The sequence below is a fragment of the Calliphora vicina genome, chromosome 1 (genome assembly GCF_958450345.1).
Source record: "Calliphora vicina chromosome 1, idCalVici1.1, whole genome shotgun sequence".
Lineage (NCBI taxonomy): Eukaryota > Metazoa > Arthropoda > Insecta > Diptera > Calliphoridae > Calliphora > Calliphora vicina.
Genome location: NC_088780.1, coordinates 1,528,464 through 1,548,832, shown reverse-complemented (window position 1 = coordinate 1,548,832; position 20,369 = coordinate 1,528,464). Strand labels below are relative to the sequence as shown.

Here is a 20,369-nt window from a genome sequence, read left to right as displayed (position 1 = left end):
TAACTACGACCACTAGTATTGTTGCTTCTGAAATGTTATAGTACTTAGTAAAGTAAAGATAGCAGTTATAGAAGCAAAGGGTGACTCCGATTTGTTCACGGTTACCGCTACCTCTAGTAGTTTTTTTTTTTTTTTAAATACTACATAAATTGCATTAAACAAAAAAAAAAACTTATCTTTGCGATAATAGTATGTATTAGTAATCGAAAAGTATTTCTGTTAATTTTTTATAACAAGGAAAACATTTTCAGCGTAATGGTTTAGTATAGTTTAAATTTTTGTTCGAATAAGTAATATTTTGCTCGTTAATTATATGATAGGCGAGAGTTTTATCAAATTTTAAATAATGAAGGCCAAAGTAAACACAAAAACGTCTTTAATCTCTTAATATTTTATAATCAATGCTTTTACTTTAAGGTATTCGTACTTACATTCCTGTGCAATTTGTTTTTATTAACACAAGCAACGATCTCTAATGAAAATACCACAATACTAGATGGAACAGCTTCGAACTATACTACCAAACATGTTGTGGGTGGTAGGCCTATTGTAATTCACACCCAAATTCAACATTATGACCAACCAACGTTGAAAGAGTACCAAGAGTGCCATGATAATTTATATAAATGCAAAAAAGTGTGTGAAGGCGTCGAAGATCCAGTGGTATGTGTTAAGGAGTGTCCAGTTTGTCCGTTCCTAGTAAAAGAGAAAATTGTAGTGCAGGGCATTAACGATACAGACTTTACACCAATGTCAGCAACGCCCCTAAATACCACAAATATAATACGATTGACAAATCAAATTCGGAATGTTATTGAGAGTCATCAGGGCAATATAACTTATCGTAATGAAAACATAGTCCATGTACATCAGAATATTTCAAGAGTAGGTGGTAAATATGGACTGGGCTATAACAACACCGACCCATGTTGCATAATTGTGAGATCATCGAAAAATTGTGAAATTAAGCCATTCTCGACAGCAACCCGTTGCCACCACAAACGTCATCGGGTCTGTGGCAAACAATGTAAATCACGTGTGATGATGGCCAAACGTGTGACTTTATGCGAAAACGCAGACCCATTCGATGCAAATGAAGACTATAGTGAAGACAATTGTCGCGAAACTGTAAAATATGTCCCATATCAGTCCCGTTGGAAACATAACGTTAGATCGCGAAATAAATGCTCATACGTACCTTCTTGGCCATATGTTGTATGTGGCCAAAATGGAAACAGCTATGAACATTCCATATGTAAGCGTTGTCAACGATTAACATACTTCTATATTTTACAACGGGGAATTCCAGCTCAGTGTAGCAGATGTTTCATGGCATACTCCAGACCTAATTTCGAAATGAATCCGCCGTCATGGTATCCTCTTATGGGACCTCATATTGTAGACAATGATTTTGAGTTCGAAGATGATTTGGATTTGAATCAGGGTGGTTGGCGACAAGATAAAACTAAGTGCAGATTACCTAATGGGATCATAAGTGAAAATTGCAACGACTTCGAAGGTAGCGGTACAGATGCGCCTCCTACTACTACCGATTCTTGGGCACATTTACCAGAGGCACAGGATGAATATATGGAATATGATAATTTCGACGACATTGATTTTGAGGAAACCCCACGCAGACGTCGTCATACTTTTACCAGATCTAAGTACAGCCGTCGATACAGGCAATAAAAAGGTATCCGTCTGTTTTTAATTTTCGGAAAGGACATGAATTGCAATTTTGAATAATAATTTCTCAATGTAAAGTGAAGTAGTTCCTAAATATCTATAAGAAAAGCGCACTTAAACTTAAAAAATAAAAAAAAACATTTGAACATTTAAATCAATTTTGTTTTTACTTTTTAAATAATTAATTAATATAATATTTTAGTTTAATTTTTTTTTTTAATTTACCTAATGTCATCATAAAATTTAATATTTGTTATAGTAGTATGTTTAGTCGTAAAAGTGAAAACGTCGGCTATGTTTGTTGATAATAAATGTTTTTTTTTTTTAATTAACTAGTTTTAAAAATTGTTTCTTTTTAAGTGTTTGTACGTCAAAGTTTGAGGATTAAATTGTTTTCAAATTGTTGAGGTACTTGATTATCATTGTTGTTGATTTGTTCGAATTAATCTTCATAATGCGTCAATTTAAAATATGTAATTAAAACAGTATTGTAATAAAAATGTGTGAGCGCTATTGCAGGTCATGGTCATTATTGTAAAAGAAGGAACACACAAACAAATTTATTTAATGCCCAGTTCTTTGAGTTCAGTTTCTTCATCAACCGAGTCTTCATCATCCGAACCATGAACTGAGGGGGCCGGAGTAGTATGCCCTAAAAGCAAAAGGAACGCAAATGTCAGAACGTTGAAATATGTAAATCGAATTATCAATTCTCAAAACTTACTTGATGAAGAAGGACTGGGTGGTTCACTGAAGGGTCTAGAGAAACTCAAATTACTGCGAGAACCGTATAAAGAACTTTCATCGACGTAATCAGGATAAACAGCTTGTATGGCCTTAAGACGTGCTTGTCTATAGTACTATATGCATAAAGAAGGATGTAACAAATGAATACTTGCGATTATGTACTAGAATTTTTCCATCTACTTACAATGCCTAATGTTCTCCAATCAAGCAAATCACTCAAACGTTCGGTACGATTACGCTGAATAATTCTCTGTCTCCTGTTTAATCTTGAGAATTCCATCATAAAGTTGGACAGCTGTTGAACACTACTTTCCAGGCCAATATATCTGCGATCTACAATGTATATACCATAGGATTTGGGATCACTAATGTGTTCCTGCATAAAACAACCGAAGCCAGAGAGATTTGTAGTAATACTAGGAATACCCATAACAGTGCATTCGGCTGGCGTATAGCCCCAGGGCTCATAGTACGATGGAAATACGCCCAAATGACAACCACGCACAAACTCCTCGTAATCAATACCGAACAATGGATTAGTAGAAGTTAAAAACTCTGGATGGAATACCATTTTAACTCGATCATTAATCGAATTAAATAACTTGCATCGTCTGATCGCACTTAAGACGGGGTCATTCCAATCTTCTGTCTATACATTTCGTAAGGATGTGGTTGTACAGATTAGTTCATTTTCTTACACAATTATTTATTATAGTTTACTTACAATGTTATGTGTGGTAACCGGTGGCATGCTATCCCTCTGCATGGCGTACATACATCTCTTAATTTTTACCAAATCGTCTTTTGTAAGTAGCTCATCAGTTCCGGGTATATGGCCCTTGAGGCAAGAGTCAAATAATCGTTTGCCCATATTCTGCTGTACGTTATTGATGGTGTCGCGTAATTGTTTGACCACGGCATGACCGCGCAATGAGTCTACATTGAAATTGTTAGTTTTGGTGGGGAAAATCAAAAACGCAACAACTGTTGTATCTGGTTTTTCGTGTTTCAACATGGCGTTAAGACGAGCCAAAGATTCGATGAATATATCAGCGCCCTTATTACCAAACTCATATCGTCCCGCGATGAAAAAGTACAATGTTTTATCAAGATCAAAATTCATGTGACTGTATTAAAGTATTCAGTGTGAAAACGAAATTATAAATAATTTTTATGATGAAAAGGAAATGAGGAAATCGATTCTCTTACCCATAAAAGTGACCCCTAACGAATTCATTAATTTTTTCCTTGGCCATTGCATGCAAATTTTGGAATTCGTGAATAGCTGAGAATTTTTTAACATTCAAGCCATTTGGCGTTATAATATCTGGTTTTCGCTTTAATAAGTGCTCGGCTTCATAGCCGGTAATTTCTGAGACCGTGGTAAAGACATGCGACAGATGGGTGGCAGCACGTTCTATACAGTAGCGATGATAGATTTGACGCTTACCAGCTTCGTCATCTACGGCGAATTTATCCAAGTTATTGTAAAAATCTGTGTTTCCAGCACACAGATAACGACCCAATAATGTTGCATGAGTGGTAAATACGGTAGCAACTTCAACATGACGTGTGCGCAATGCAATTAGCCCAACACCGGCCTGCCATTCGTGGAAATGAGCAACAACACGAGGAACTTGCAATTCATTGGCTTGAGAATAATCAACAGCACGATTGCGAAACTATTTTATTGAAGGTAAATCGTTAAATATGATAAAATTATTTGATTTATATTTTGTACCTCTTCCAAAAACTCCGCAATCATGTAGCCTAAAATAATGGCATCATTTGTTTCAACGTCCAAGTGAGGAATACCTAAAAGCAAAACTTGTCAACGCCCCAAAAAGTAGAAAATAAAGACAAAATTTACCGATATGACATTTTTCCCACAGTTCGGATTTGAATTGATCTAATTTCCATGCACCTGAACCAATATCGAATAGAATCAACTGGGGATTGCCATCGACAAGCCAGCGACCAGTGTGTACTTTATAGCCTCTAGATCTCATAGTATTGACGGCATCTAAGAGAGGATTGCCACGTGGGAATTCCATTTCTTCAATTTCTGTGCGGGCACATTGTTCCTTATAAGGTCCCATCAAACACAATTGTTCGCCCATTTCTTCAGTCGACACATAAGCTTTCGAACGTATTACCGTGTAAATGCCACCAACTTTATTTGCTACTTCCCAAGCAATTTCAAATGTCCATCGGTTCTCACGAGAAGCAATATCTCCGCGATCAAAGTAGTCCTTTAAGTCCCCGCCGGACTCCACACGTGAATAACGTCGATTCATCTGGAATAAATAAGGAAACAACTCAATGTTAGTGACTTGCTTGGTTAACCATCCACGCTCCCCAATTAGCCTGACAGACCATGTTCCCATAACCATTCTGGTCATTGTCCTCAAATCGAAAAGATAATTGCCTCCGCAACATTAAGAATTTGGTGTTTTCAATACCGACACTTTAATACGTTTAAATGCAAAATACTTATTTTTAAATTAGATTCATTTTGTGATCAACTTAAAGATAAGCCAGCAACCACATCATTCGTACTGAGTGTTACCAAAGGTTTACACTCATTACGAATCACAATCATATGTTTAATCACTTCTATAAATCAATAATTTCTTCCTATAAATAAAATTTCCAGAGAACAAAGTAAATATTTTCACCAACTAGTCAACCTGGATTAATGATTACAAATCTAAACATTTACGACAACAATCTGTTATTTGTTGTCAATACACTGATATGGACCAAGAGATGCCAGTTTTTATTTTTTTTTTTTTTAAAACACTTACATAACTACGTACATATTACGTAATACAAAATTATTATAAATACAAATATTTACAATAACATCAAAAACTGTATTCAGTTTTCTTTAGATTTTTTTTACATGACTTTAAAAAACTTTCATATTCTTGTACATAAAATTATGCATTTTTTGGTTTTAATAATAACCAGAAATACAACGGTATTTAAAATTACTATTGATAATGCAAAAATTCACGAAAATACTTAGGGATGTATTTCCAAAGTAATCTATCATGGAACAAACATATTCAATCCTTAAAAAGGAAAACAGCTCCAGCCATTGGCATACTATATAAATTTTAAAACTTATTTGATGGAAAGACAAAGTTATTAATATCGGAAATATTTTGTTTTACTAAAATCTTTCCAGAATTCTTTATTTATTATTTGTTATAAATTTATTCATTACATTGAAGAGCTAGTTTTGTTTATATATTTTTAAGTAGAAATTAGTGACCGATTATGGGATGATGAAATAAATAAATTAAATAAAACCTAAATTAATATTAAAAAGTAATAAATTTCTAATAGGTTTAAACACACTAATGGAACAATTGATTGTGCCACGAACAAACTTATAAATACATACAAATACATATTTGTATGTAGTTAAAAAATAACATACAAATTTTTAATTTCTATTTCTCAATTTCAAATATTTTTTCTCAATATTAATATTAATATTTATCTTAAATTTTTATTTTCACAATATTAATTTGGATTCTTATTTTCAATTTGGTTTTTCTCAATATTAGTTTGCTTTTAAATTTGTTATTTCTCAATATTAATTAGAATTTTTAGAATTCGATTTGTCTTTTCTCAATTTCAACTAGAAATGAAATCTTTATTTTTTAAGAATTATAAATTATACATAGGTATGTATGTACCTTTATTGCCTAACAATAGAAATTGTTAGAATCGTTGTCGAACAAAAGAAAAATCGAATAAGTTGGATCCCCATACAAACATTTTTTAAATTAAATTACTAACACGAAGTCTGGTTATGCGTTAACTAATAGTTATACTGTCGGTCAAAAATAGTTTTGTATGAAAACTGTCAATATTACTAGTTAACACATAACCAGACTTCGTGTTACTGGGGGTAAGGTATGAATTTAAAACAAAAAGTTAGTTAAAATTTTATTATAAAAGCGGAAACTGATGTTTTTTTTTAATGAAAATGTTTATTTGAAAATACATGTGTACATACATAGTATGTATATACTGTACATATTTAATTACCAAATGATCGCATCATCAAATGGGCCTATTGCCAACTGTTGGTGATGTTAAAATTGTCATTGCCAAAATATGTGCATAGGTTTGAGATGAATTTGTTTATCGAATATTTATCAACATTAATACATACGTATGCATACAATTGGCGCTCTTTTTTTATTTATATTATATACATTTAATATACATTAATGCATACATATGTACATATGCATGTAAGTGTACGTAAGTATCTTCTTGCTATTTCAATAATTTATGATTAATGAACCCAATTTTTAACAATTAAAATCTTTATTAAAAACAAATTAAGAAATAGACGAAATCATAGAACCATATAGGATTAACAATTCGAATAAATTTTCACTTGAATCAATATAATAATGCACATTGTACAAAATAATAAAAAAATTTATTAAATTTATAAATGAAAAATAGTTGACAATTCTTCTAAATTGTCTAGCACTTGAATAAATACTTAAAAAAACAATTAAATAAAAAAAAATGTATGTATTCTGATATATGAAACAAAAACAAACAAAAATAAGTGTACTACTATTAACTATTTTATCGCAAAAATGCATTTTTATATGCATTTAACAGAAACTAATTACAGACTTCTACAGACAGTTGATTAAAATATATTAAAAATTCTACAACTAGGGTTCCTAATTTCCCGAAACATGTTCATTCCCGGGAAAATATAATGTTTTTAATTTATTCTCGAGAATTTACTAAATATGTATATGAATAAATATTATTCCCAATTATAATAGAAGACTACAAGGAATTCCCTTTTATATTTTTTATTTTTTGAACACAAAATATTTTTCAATTATGTCAAATATTTTTCAATTATTTGAACAATTCGTTTTATTTTTTTTTATTTTATGATTGAAAATTTGTTTAAATTTATTTTTTAAATTGATTTCAAGTAGTATTAGAATAATTGTAATGAATTTATTTAATTCTCATTAAGTTAGGCCCATTAACAATATAAACTCAACCATAAGCACTAACTATAGATCTTAATCAGCCCAATCATGAATAAAAAATCCGCGGGAGTTATTACTCATGATTGGGCTGAATATTTTACATTTTGACTGAAATATGTTACATTATTTTTAGCTACCATTTTGGTTAAATTTTGTATTCATTAGTTTTTAAATTATGTCCTATAGTTAGTGCTAACTTCAAGTTAAGTTTTTGTTGTTAATGGGTGTTATGAATATTTTACAAATAAGTAGTTTGTAATTAGCTAAGATACTTATCAGTGATGTTAGATGTAGGGAATATTAACTTTAAAATAACAAAAAACTGCATACGAATTATTATTACAAATTGTTATTGTCTTTCAATGCAAATTTCATATTTTTCTATGGAAATTTGAAATAATTTTTAATAGTTTATTTTTATTGAACAGACCATATATATTAATCCTTTCAGACATTATATATTACATTGGACATTAGGATTTTTCCTTTTGAAGTCATGTAGCGTTGACGGATAGATTTTTATAGTTAATAGCGTTATCAAAAGATTGTATATACATATATGTGATTTAAACCAGAGTATGAAAACAAACAAAACATTTCGCAAACGTTTGCAAAATGTACAAAACAAATCAAAATTTTTATATTGTATTGTACATGAGCAAACACAAAACAAAAACTTTTCAAGTGACAAAGAGAGAAAACGAAACGATTAGCTTTTCACTCATCTTCATTATTTAATTTACCGTTACAATCGTACATTTGAGTACAAAACAGATAGAGAAACGTATTTTTTGTTCGTTTTGTTTTTTTTTTTGTACTGTGTTCTCTATTATAATGAGTAAATCAATTACCAAACGTTTGTTAAACGTTTTTTATCAGAACGTTTCAATATTGTTCTTACTCTTTTCTTTTTTAGCTGCGTACGTTTATATTAATGTACAGTTTGCGCTCATGAGCAAAAACAATACAAAACAAAATTTCAGTTTTCTATCTCAACTAATTCTATTTAATGTCTGATAGGGTTAATTTTTTATTTTTATTCATTGTTAGCAAACACATTACTAAAAATAATATAGGTATTTATTATTTTTAATAACCCTGCCTTGCCATAATCGGTCATAAATTTCTACTTAATAATATTTTTTATCAAAAATGTAATTTAAAAATTAATAAAAAAAAATTGTGGGAATACAAAACTCCACTCAATTTCAAATAATTATCGAATATTGATTGTGTCGTTTCAAATATTAAATAGCTATATAACATCCTTTCATACATAATTCTCAAAACGTCCTTGAAAAATAATTATTAAAAAAATTAAGTGTAGGGAAATTAGGAAGTTTTTGAGAAAGGCTTGGCTTTTTAAAAATATTATCTGGCATCACTGATACATTCTACGTACACACATATGTATCATTCCCACGACAACCGGTTCTACGCACCGGAATGACCAGAGTTCACTCGGACAAGGGCTGTCAACTCAGCAAACACTGCTGATACAACAACAACGTACACACATATATATATAATTAAATGCTGGTTCACACACGTCAAGTTTACTTGAGCAAGGCTGGTTTCATCAAAAAAGTCATGTATCTACGGAAATCTTCCTTTTGATGTAGAGTATTGAATAAAAAATTGGATAAAACGTTTTGGACAGTCAGCTAACATCCCCAATGGGATAATGGCATCTGGTATGATTTATATGCAAATGCATGTTTTTTCTCGAACGTCCAAATATTATGTAGACTAATTAATTATCTATCCGAATCACATATTTTGTTATAAAATTGCATCGATATGATAGTGCATAGGTACATATATTGTTATATTTTAATAAAAATACAATTTTTGTCATCGCTGCAAAATATTAGTCTCGACAAAAAGTTATTTTTTGTGAATTTGTTGTAGAAATAGCTTCCGAAAAATGCGTATGTACTATTAATGATCTGAATATTAAAAGCTTTAATTTTTTTTTATTATAAATTATTAATTGTGGGAAAACCTTCAATTAATGTTTTATACACAAACATTTTTTAAATTCAAACGAAATCCAAAGATATTAAAATTAGTCTAAATGCATATTTCCTAATAATGAATGCATGAAAATCTGCTCCCTAGTTATGACCTTGAAATATTTAAACTTGACACATATGTAGGTACATACAAAAATAACCAATAAACTATTTACAATCCATCCTACATACACAACAACAACAGAGAAATTAAATTTGAAATATTGTATACAACACATACTAAAAAAATAATATAAGTAATGTCAGAAAGGTCATTTATGATTTTTAATAATAATTTTTTTAAAATGTATGTGTATGTATGTATGTATATATATTATACTAAAATTATATTAAAATCACTTCTAACAAAACTTATTTAATAGTCTGATGTTATTTGCAAACACTTTCTTCAGTTATTAGATAATTGCCATATTTATTTATCAAATATAAAAGTATGTATGTATATGTAGGTATTTCGATAAGCAGAAATATACCTATGTACTTTCAGTTTTATTTATTCTTAATGCATTTTTTTTTTAAATTTATTGCTGTTTGTTGACTAATATACGTTATATGAATGTATGTACTATATACATATATATAGTACATGAATACATATGTAGGTACATACATATGTAGGTACATAGTAATATTATTAGTAAACACAAATAGTTAACTTTGTTACGTGTAAGCGTTCTTGTCTATCATTTTTCTTAATTAAAAGTCAGTGTAAACCTGTTTTAAAAACACAAATTAAGAAGAAACTGAATTTTGTTCGGTTCAGTAATAAGTTTTATATTTTCTAAAGTTATATGAAAGCCTTCAAAAATTTTATTTGTGAATTCGAATTATCTATTGTGCCAAAGTATTTTTTTTAAATAATGATTGCAATAAATAGTATAACTGCATGACATTGTGTACCTATTATTATTACCCAATTTTAAAAATTTCAATCGATTTCTAGTTATCTGATTGCACTAAAATTTTGCATTAGTTGGTTTTAACTACTAATGAACAAAATAAGAATAAGACATACAGTGTCGGACAAAACTAAAGCACGGACTATTACCTCGTAACAAAAACCACAATAAAATTTCAAAAATCACTTTTTTCATTTTTCTTTTTATAATTTTCGATAGAATATATGTTAGGAATTATAAAATAGAATGAATATTCATTTATTTCTAATAAAAAATAAAAAAATCACAAAAAGTTTTACATTACCCTGAAAAGTGCAGCGGCAAAACTAAAGCACATAACATAGAATATATACTCTTTCATTAAATTACAGAAAAATACGAAGAGAAAATATTATTACATAACGAAAAACTTTCTCTTAAAGACATTCTAAGAGTTATTACAAAAAAATAACACGTGTTTTACTATCACTTTTGATCTTTACCATTCCCAGTGCATTTTTTGCGATTGAAAGTACAAAATGGCTCGTAATAAATATTCAGTGCATTTAAAAGAAAAAATAATTGAAGATTTTAATAAAGGAGAATCTGTAACAAAAATTGCAAAGAAATTTAATATTCATCATAGCGTAATTTCCCGAATTATAAGCCGCTTTAAGTCAACAGGTTCACTGGTTACCATACATAAGGGTGGTCGACCACGGAAAACCACTAAACGGGAAGACCAGGCTATAATTCGAATTTTAAAAAAGGATCCCTTTACATCTGCAAGGTCCATTGCAAACCAACTGGCATTAAATATTACTCCTAGAACCATTCAAAGAAGAGCGGTAGAAGGTGGCTTAAAATCGTATAGGACTGTAAAAAAACCATTTATTTCCACAAAAAATAGACAGGCTAGAATTAATTTTGCGAAGGAACATTTAAACTGCAGTGTAACAGAATGGAAGACAGTACTGTTCTCCGATGAATCCAAGTTTAACTTGAAGGGTTCTGATGGATATCAGTTAGTACGGAGACCAGCAGGGCAACGACTTAATCCACTGTATACTAAAGGAACTGTAAAACACGGAGGAGGTAATATAATGGTCTGGGGATGTTTCTCTGGTCAAGGTATTGGACCCATTCACAAAGTAAATGGGATAATGGACCGTTTCATGTATAAAGACATACTGGAGAATGTAATGCAGCCATATGCGGTGGAGGAAATGCCACTTAATTGGAGGTTTCAGCAAGACAACGACCCCAAACACACTGCAAAATGTGTGAAAGAGTGGTTTGTTGCAAATGAAATCAATGTCTTGAAGTGGCCAGCGCAATCGCCAGATCTCAACCCGATAGAAAACCTATGGGAAATTGTAGATCGGAAAATATTGCGCGATAATTGCAAGAATTTGGAAGACCTTTTCCGCCAAGTGGAAATAGCCTGGAATACTATTCCTGGGAAGGTTATAACGAATCTAATTGAGTACATGCCTCGTAGATGTAAAGAAGTCTTAAAAAATAAAGGCTATGCCACAAAATATTAGAAATATTTTTAGTTTTAGTTAATATTTATAAAATGTGCTTTAGTTTTGTCGCGCCCAAAAACGACTGTTGAAAATGTGATATGAATTTTTTTTGTTATAGTTAATGAAGTTATTTATTTTTTGTTTCTTTTTAATAAACTAAGATGTTATCTTAATAAAAAAGTTGAATAAATATAAATACTAACTTGAATACTATTTTTATTGAAGTGTTGTGTATTAAGTATTATCCCGTGCTTTAGTTTTGTCCGACACTGTATGTATGTACATAGGTATCCAAAGCAAATCCAAATTTTAGGCCTTGTCTAATTTATATACATACATATATCGACCACTTTGCGCCAAATTATCGTATGTTACAAAAACCAAATTTTACAGGAGAGCGTTTTTATTATTATATTTCTTTGCTTTGGCTGGAATCATCAATACCATATTTTAAATCCGAAACAATAACCGATTTAGTAAATTAAATTTCACATACATACCTATGTAGGTACGATAAAATTAACTTAGTAATATTTCCATATATGTATATAGCGAATACCGGTAGGTATAATATTTTACTATGTCAAAATGTAACATACGATAATTTCGCGAAAAGGGGTAGATATGTACATATATTTGAACTTAATTAACATTAAAAATTTCGAAAGAGAAAAAGGTATGTGTAAAAGAATAATTTCGAATGAAAAATAGCAAATAATTTTTCTCAATTGAAATTTAGCATTAGTTAGTTTTAGCTACCAATGAACAAAATAAGCTTGTCTAATGTACATACATGTATGTACCTACCTACAAATTGTAACAAATTTATATGGCATCTCTCTTTTTATTATTATTATTATTTATTATTTTAACAAAATAATCTCTGTTATTCCTGTTTTTTATTTGATGAATAATTTGTTGTTGCTCTTGCATTATTATCATTTTATGTACATACACACATACATACATATGTATGCATATATTAAAATTCACATACATAGTATTTATGTACAATGTACATTAGGTATAGGTACCTAGTATGTACATTTTATAATTAATGCCGTTACACTTTCTTTCCAACACACTTTTTGCACAAAATAATTGTAATCAAATATGAAGTAGAAAACAATGGCAAATTGTTAATGTTTAATTAATTTTACCTCGATTTGTTTAGTTAGATCAATACAAAAATCAAGGGAATAAATAAATTCACTGCACAGCACTTAGAACTTGAATTCTGTTTTTCAAAAGTTTGTATCTATCTCTCATCGGCAAAAAATAAAAAAAAATATAAATATTTTCGTGTGTTCTTGATAAATGTCAAATAAAGGTCAATGATATTTATTCTACAACGGCGACAGTATACTTTGTGGCGACAGTGCGTGGAATGCGTTCGTTTATTTATTTATTTGTCAAGTTGAAAACAAGAACAAACAAATATGGTTTATTTTTTAAATTTTTGTTATTTAAATATGTATGTACATATGTTTTTATCAATTAAAGCTTTTTTGTATAAATATTAATATGACTTTTATTTATGTAATTTTATTAATAATTTCCTTATTCCGTTTTTTGTTATTATTATTTACGATTTTAAAGCACTTTAGAGTAATTAATATAATAATGCACGTTCACTGTTCCTTTTTTATATTGTAGTATGTATTTAATTTAAGTTACTTTTAAATTATCACCTTTTAAGAAACCTGCAGCCCACCGACACCCAACAACAAAACAATTTATAACTTTTTACTTCTTCCGTCAAACACTTGATGCCGACGTTAAGTTCTCAATTGAATATAAAAGAATCCACGATGATTTGTTCAAAAATGTCTTGTAGTTTTCTTTAGACGAAAACAAAATCATACGTATGTACATACATCCATATATATGTATCTGTTTATGTATTTCGAACGTTTGCAATAATACCGGCATAACTCAAATGATATCAAAAGCTTTAGAGGGCTACAACATCATCATTGTGGATTAAAATCTATTATCATTATTCTTGAAATAAATTTAGTGCTAGATGTGTACGTTTATTTATTAAACACGATAAAAAAACAATCTTATGAAGTTATTAGAAAATGCGGATTGAATTATCTGAAATAATTATTCATGCAAATAAAAATACTCCGTTAAAATCGAACATTTTTAGTAAAGACAATCTGGTCGCGAATGATAAGTGTTGTTTATTTATTTTATGTTAACAAGATGCCATACTTTTAAAAAGCTGCCTTGCTCCTGCATTTGATGTTATGCCGGCAGTTTTGCTAAAAAAAGTTTTCGTTCGTGTATTTGATGGATTGATTGTACTCTTAATGGATAAATAACCGTTTTTCGATTTTGTGGTGTTAATAACATCAACAACCTGAATACTACTTATATTTAAAAATGTCCATATCGGTCGCAACATAAATAGCAATATTGAAAAAAATCATGATACAATAATTGTAGAAGGTAGAATCACTAGGGAGAGTTTTCAATATTTAGCACTATAACGTCAAACTTTGATTTTTTTCATATTTTTTTTATTTTCTTTTGTTTGACGTTACAAGAATTGTATAATAGAGAATTTATTTTCTACTGAGTGTACCTTATATTGTTGTATCATGGAAAAAAATAATAAAAAAATGGTTCTCTTCTCAGACGTGCTTGATGAGAAAACACAAAAATCTAAAAATCAAACTATCAAAAAATAATGAAAAGCGAACTCAAAAATAAAAAAATCCAGAGTACTTGGACTAGTAAGAAAACACAAAAACTATTTACTGACAAACATTTCAATTTCTAATAGCGGTATTCATAATGTAGAGAGGTAAGTATTTGGCCTGGTAATGTAGTAAAAGAGCACAATATCAACAAACTAAAAACAAAATATACACGATCGGTCCATAATTAGTCATAGCTCCCATATAAGACCCTCTTCCGATAATCATTCACGAAAATAAATTATTGAAATTTTTAAGAAAAATTATTTTGCTCATTTTCTTAGTTTAGTTTTAATACTTTCACTTATATTATTATAACTCTTTACTACTGTTATCATTATTTATTAAATTTTATTGAAAAATAAAATATTTCTAATCTATATATATAAAAGAGTAACGTTACTGACTGACTGATTCATCATCGCACAGCCCAAACGGCTGAAGCTAGAATCACGAAATTTTAACTGTGGGTTCCTCCCTCCCCAAAACGATCCGATAAGAAGGGATTTTTGGAAATTCGAACGTTTAGTGGGTAAAAAAGGGTAAAAACGGGTAAATTCGGTAACCTTATATCTTCAAAACTAATAAAGATACAAAAAAACTTAAAATTGCATGTTACTCCATTTAAAAAATAAGCTGACAGGTGTTTCGTACTTTTTCGATATTCGAACCGTTTAAGGGAGAAAACGGGTAAAAACTGTATTTTGGTACTTTTTTGGCACCATATGTATCTTTTAAACCAATAAACATATAAACAAATTTTAAATCGCATTCTTTACTTATTGAAAATTCGAACCCTTAAGTGATAAAAATTGTGTTTATTTTTGGTACTTTTTCATAAAATACGTTTTTCTATAATTTGACGTACGAATATTTTATTATGAACTCCCACCACGATTCAGATTTTTATTTGAATACAATTTTACCACCGCAATGGGGATAAAAAAGGTACCAAAAAGGGGATAAAATCGGGAAAATACATTTTATTTGAAATTATTAAGCCAATTTTGATAATTGTTTTAACATTGGCTCCTGGATTCAAACAAAAATTAACTAACAGGATATTATTTGGAACTCGAGTGCCAAGGTGTATATTGGGCCAAATCCGGGTGAACATTTTGGTACTTTTTTTAAAACATATTTTTTCTTGGGCACATTAACACAGATTTCAATCGTTTGAGACATGTCTTGTAGCATAAACAATTTTGGCAAAATGGAGTATTTTTAAATTTCAAGCTTTAGGGATATTCAAGGAGGAAAAGGGAAATTGGTACTTTTTTTCCTAATGGTACTTTTTTAATATTTTAATTATTACACTTATATACATTAAAGTTAGCTGATATGAATTTTCTATAACAATGAACTTAGAAACATGAAATTAAGCATATATGGTCCTAAGTGATTGAGAATTCTAGGGGGAGACTTTTTGGTACTTTTTCTTTATTCGATTGGTACTTTTTGTAATTTCTTCACCAATGAACCTAGAAACATGAAATAAAGCTTATATGGAACCGAGTGAGTGGGAACCACAAGTGTGGGCTTTTTGATGCTTTTTCTATATTCTAATGGTACTTTTTTGAATTTTCTATAACAATGGACTTAGAGACATGAAATAAAGCTTATATGGAACCGAGTGGGGAACTACAAGTGGGTGCTTTTTGGTACTTTTTCTATGTTCTAATGGTATTTTTTGAATTTTCTATAATATAATGGACCTAGAAATATGAAATTAAGCGTATATGGTCCTAAGTGATTGAAAATTCAAGCGGATACCTCATGGTACTTTTTGTTTATTCTAATGGTACTTTTTTTAATTTTCTATAACAATGGACTTAAAAACATTAAATTAAGCATACATGGTCCTAAGTGAGTTAGAATTCTAGGGGGAGACTTTTTGGTACTTTTTCTTTATTTTTTTTTTGTAATTTCTTCACCAATGAACCTAAAGCCATGAAATTAAGCTTATATGGACCCGAGTGAGTGGGAAACCACAAGTGTAATAATGGACATAGAAATATGAAATTAGGCGTATATGGTCTCAAGTGAGTGAAAATTCAAGGGCATACTTCGTGGAACTTTTTCTTTATTCTCATGGGTACTTTTTTAGATTTCCTATAATAATGGACCTAGAATTTCAAAAAAATCGAAGAATTTCAAAACCGCGGTTTCGGTTTTGTGATAATTTATTAAATAATATAGGAAATGATATACAAATCTATAATTCAAACTTGACGGGTTATGGTTTAGTGAATGCGAATTTAAAAGTGCTAATTAATGGTACTATTTCCTTATTGCAATGGTACTTTTTGAATATTTTATAATAATAAACCTAAAAATTTTAAATTAGGAACACATTTTGCATTTTCTATAATAATGGACCCAGAAATATGAAATTAGACATTTTCAATTAGATTCACAAAGTGAGACTTGATAGTAATTACTATTTCTTTCTTAGACAAAAAGATGAACTCAGAAAGGCTTTTTTTTACGTTATACAATACAATAAATGCTAAATTTTTTGTTATAAATTTCATATGCAATTTCCAAAAAAGAACATTCTTACTTAAATTATGGCCAATAATTCTTAAGAAAATAACTATCAATTTTCTAGATATCATAAATAACTACATTCCAACACAACTTAAAATACCAAAATAAGGGTAAAAAAGGTCACCTATCAAACAAAAAAAAAAACGCTTTAAAAAATTCCGACTGTGTCAAAAGTTATAGAGTTTTGGCCGATATTTTTAATTTGCCACACTGTGCGGCACATATTTTGTATTACTCAGTTCAAAAAACACGGATTTTGAGTTATGACGTCTTTTTAATTAATTTAATTTTTGTTCAATTGTCAAATTCAATTATTTTTTTCTGACTTTGAAATGACAAATTTTATTTTTAATTGTTCCATTCTGAATTTGAAATGAAAATCTCATTTTAATTCAATCTTTTCTAAAATTCAAAATTTCAATTTCTAAATTTAAAATGGAAAATCATTTTTAATTTCTATAATCGAAATTTTAAATGAATAATCAATCTCAATTTCAATTCTACTTTTCACAATTTGTCATGTTTAGTTGTTTTTTCCTGAATTACTTTTGAACATAGATGGGGGTGGAACTTTGTGGAATTTTATGTTTTTGTTGTGTAAAAATCATAGATTTTGATTTAAAAAAATGCAATCATCAGTTTATTGCAACTTTTTTGTATGCACTAATTTGAGTGCAACTTCAAATTGTGCACTAAATTTTTAAGTTCAAAATGGTTTAATTTTAATTCTGTACACTAATTTAAAACTTAAGACTAATATTTCATTAAAAATAACAAAAAATATTTAAAATTTGTATTTTTCGAATTTGGATTCAACAATTTCATGACTACTCATTTCTGAAAATTTAGTGATAGTAGTATGTTAATGCAGCTTTTTTTTGATTGCAGGTTAAAATTTTGCACTAATTAATTTGTGGTGCAGATTTTTGCACTAAATCTTCGTTTAGTGATAGTTAAAAAATTATCACTATTTTTTTTAGTGCTAGTCAAGAAATAAGCATTATCACCAAAGCTGATAAAAAATAGAGCAAACTAAATTTTTTGCAATTTTAGTGAGTGATGATAGTGCAATGCTGAATTCAATCAACATTTAGTGCACTACCCCCAACTATGCTTTTGAAAATAGTATTTTACTTAAAATGGTTAAAATAAAATAATAAAATTAAAACATATCAATATATAATTTGAAAATTAACTAATAATAATGAGATCAGCCAATAACCAATTAAATTGATAGATAATAAAGACATTTAAACTGCAAAAAAACAAAACCTGACAAAATTGTAGCCAACAAAATTAAAGTGAGAATACATACATATTAAATAATAACCTGCAGGAAGTGTCAATAGTGAAACTATACTGACTTACTATTGACACAGTCACCAGTACTAGTGACTTATTTTACCCCAGACAATGCTATTTACTATAGACATTTAACGTGCGTGTCATTGGAAGTTTACTACTGACGATATTACTATTGACTAGGTACTTATTCACTAGTACATTTTAGTAATTCTAATCTACACTTTTGGTACTTTTCAAAGTATTATGAATTCATAACAGATGGAAGAGTCGTCTTCCTTGACACTTCGTTGACAATGTCGCTAAAAAGTCACCAAAATAGTCGACAAAACTGGTGACTTGGAGACACTTGTCCCCAGGTTTCCTTCAGGGAAATTCAAAAATACATTAGGTTCAATTGGTATAATTTGTGACTAAAAGTCACAAATTATACCAAGCAAAACTCATTGTATAATAAAACTTTTTAATTTAATTTTAAATTTATATTTTTAATCACTTTTATCAGCTTTTTTAAATCTTAATTTGAAGTAATAAATTTAACAAACTCGGCACATCTTAAGCTGAAATTGAAATGGACCAACAACTCAGCTTTAACTAAAGGAACAAGCAAGCATCCAAGAGCGATTATCGTGCCATTTATTTTCCAAGAATGTTAATTGAATACGTTTTTTCCGAACTCATAGAAGTTATAATGCAGAAGTATATTGTTAAATAGTCATTCATATTCAGTTTTGAGAAAATACTATATTTCTATAGGTATTTCCAATTTTTTTTATTTTTGTGTGGTAATTAATGAAAAAGTTATGTTTTTTTTTTCAAAACGGGACAAATGGCGACACGTTCAGAGTATCGCCGGGAATTCGACTCCAAAACTGGTCTGCCCCGACGAAAACTGTTGGTACGCAAGTCTAGTTAGAACCAAAAAGCGAAAAGAAAATAATTTTTATGTTTGACTGACTTCACCTTGTTCCCAAAGAATCAGACCAAGGCGAATGTGACGAATGAAGGAGAAGGTGACGAAAGAACTTGATTGAGACTTTGAATTGTTTTTCACTCGTGGTAGTCATTTTCGTGGAATTTGCCCATATTTATTTACGGTTTTTCCAATAAGAAAAAAATTATATTTAATCATAGGGTGAATGCACCAGTAGTTGGCAGTTTAATTTTTTTTCAGTTTTTAAAGTGATACCATTATGAGTGCGAACATGGTATTGGGATGTAAATGGGTTATTATTGTTTAGTAATTTGTATAGTTTTAGACTCAATTTAATTCTTTTCAAGCTGTTTTTATTAAATATGAGCAATTTACGTTTTTTTGAAAAAACACGATTTGTGCCCGAAGTCGGCACCCTTAATCCTAATGTCGGCAATTTGTGACCCAATTGTCGGCATAGCATTCTTTATTAAGAAAAGAATAAAATCTTAAAAGAATTCAAGTTATTTTTTTATTTAAAATATCAGCCATTTAAATACATACTAATAAAAAACATAAATTAGTGCATTTGAGGTGAAACCACTGTGGGCAAATATCATATCCTACGTTTTTAGACCATCATCCTCAGGATCTGTGTCCAAATCCTCTTCACATGTGCCCCTAACTCGTTTTATCTTCCTTTTTTAATTTGTTTTGGTTTATTTTATTTTTCTATTATGGTCACTGTAATCTTATATATAAAAAGAAATGTACATTTTGATGTCACCACTAACTGCGAAAACGGGTCGACCGATTTCAACCAAAATCTCAGGGTACGTTGGGGATGGTCTGTAGATGGTTTATGTGAATGATATGGCTGGACCGATTTTTATAAAATTTTCAGTGAATCTTCTTTGATTTTCGGTCTGTGGGCACAGGGGCGTGGTAAAATTAAATTTTTACACT

General features: G+C 29.5%; 2 protein-coding genes across 3 annotated transcripts; one reads left to right on the top strand and one right to left on the bottom strand.

Moving 5' to 3' along the window:
• The first annotated feature begins 225 nt into the window (after nt 1-225).
• Nucleotides 226-1,843, top strand: LOC135949154 (uncharacterized). Its single transcript, XM_065498620.1, has 2 exons — nt 226-358; nt 418-1,843. Exons 1-2 carry the CDS (start codon nt 347-349, stop codon nt 1,690-1,692), a joined length of 1,287 nt encoding a protein of 428 aa, XP_065354692.1. The 5' UTR covers nt 226-346; the 3' UTR covers nt 1,693-1,843.
• Nucleotides 1,830-13,775, bottom strand: GlyS (glycogen [starch] synthase). Of its 2 annotated transcripts, none has more exons than XM_065498619.1 (8): nt 13,622-13,775; nt 4,307-4,733; nt 4,178-4,251; nt 3,646-4,118; nt 3,161-3,563; nt 2,621-3,085; nt 2,414-2,549; nt 1,830-2,341 (listed from the first exon to the last, which is right to left on the bottom strand). In XM_065498619.1, the coding sequence occupies exons 2-8, from the start codon at nt 4,731-4,733 to the stop codon at nt 2,250-2,252; spliced, it is 2,070 nt and encodes a 689-aa protein (XP_065354691.1). In that variant the 5' UTR covers nt 13,622-13,775; the 3' UTR covers nt 1,830-2,249. The 2 variants fall into 2 exon arrangements, with proteins under 2 accessions (XP_065354691.1, XP_065354690.1); XM_065498618.1 differs by lacking the exon at nt 13,622-13,775 and adding an exon at nt 4,813-4,977.
• Between the last annotated feature and the right edge of the window lie 6,594 nt (nt 13,776-20,369).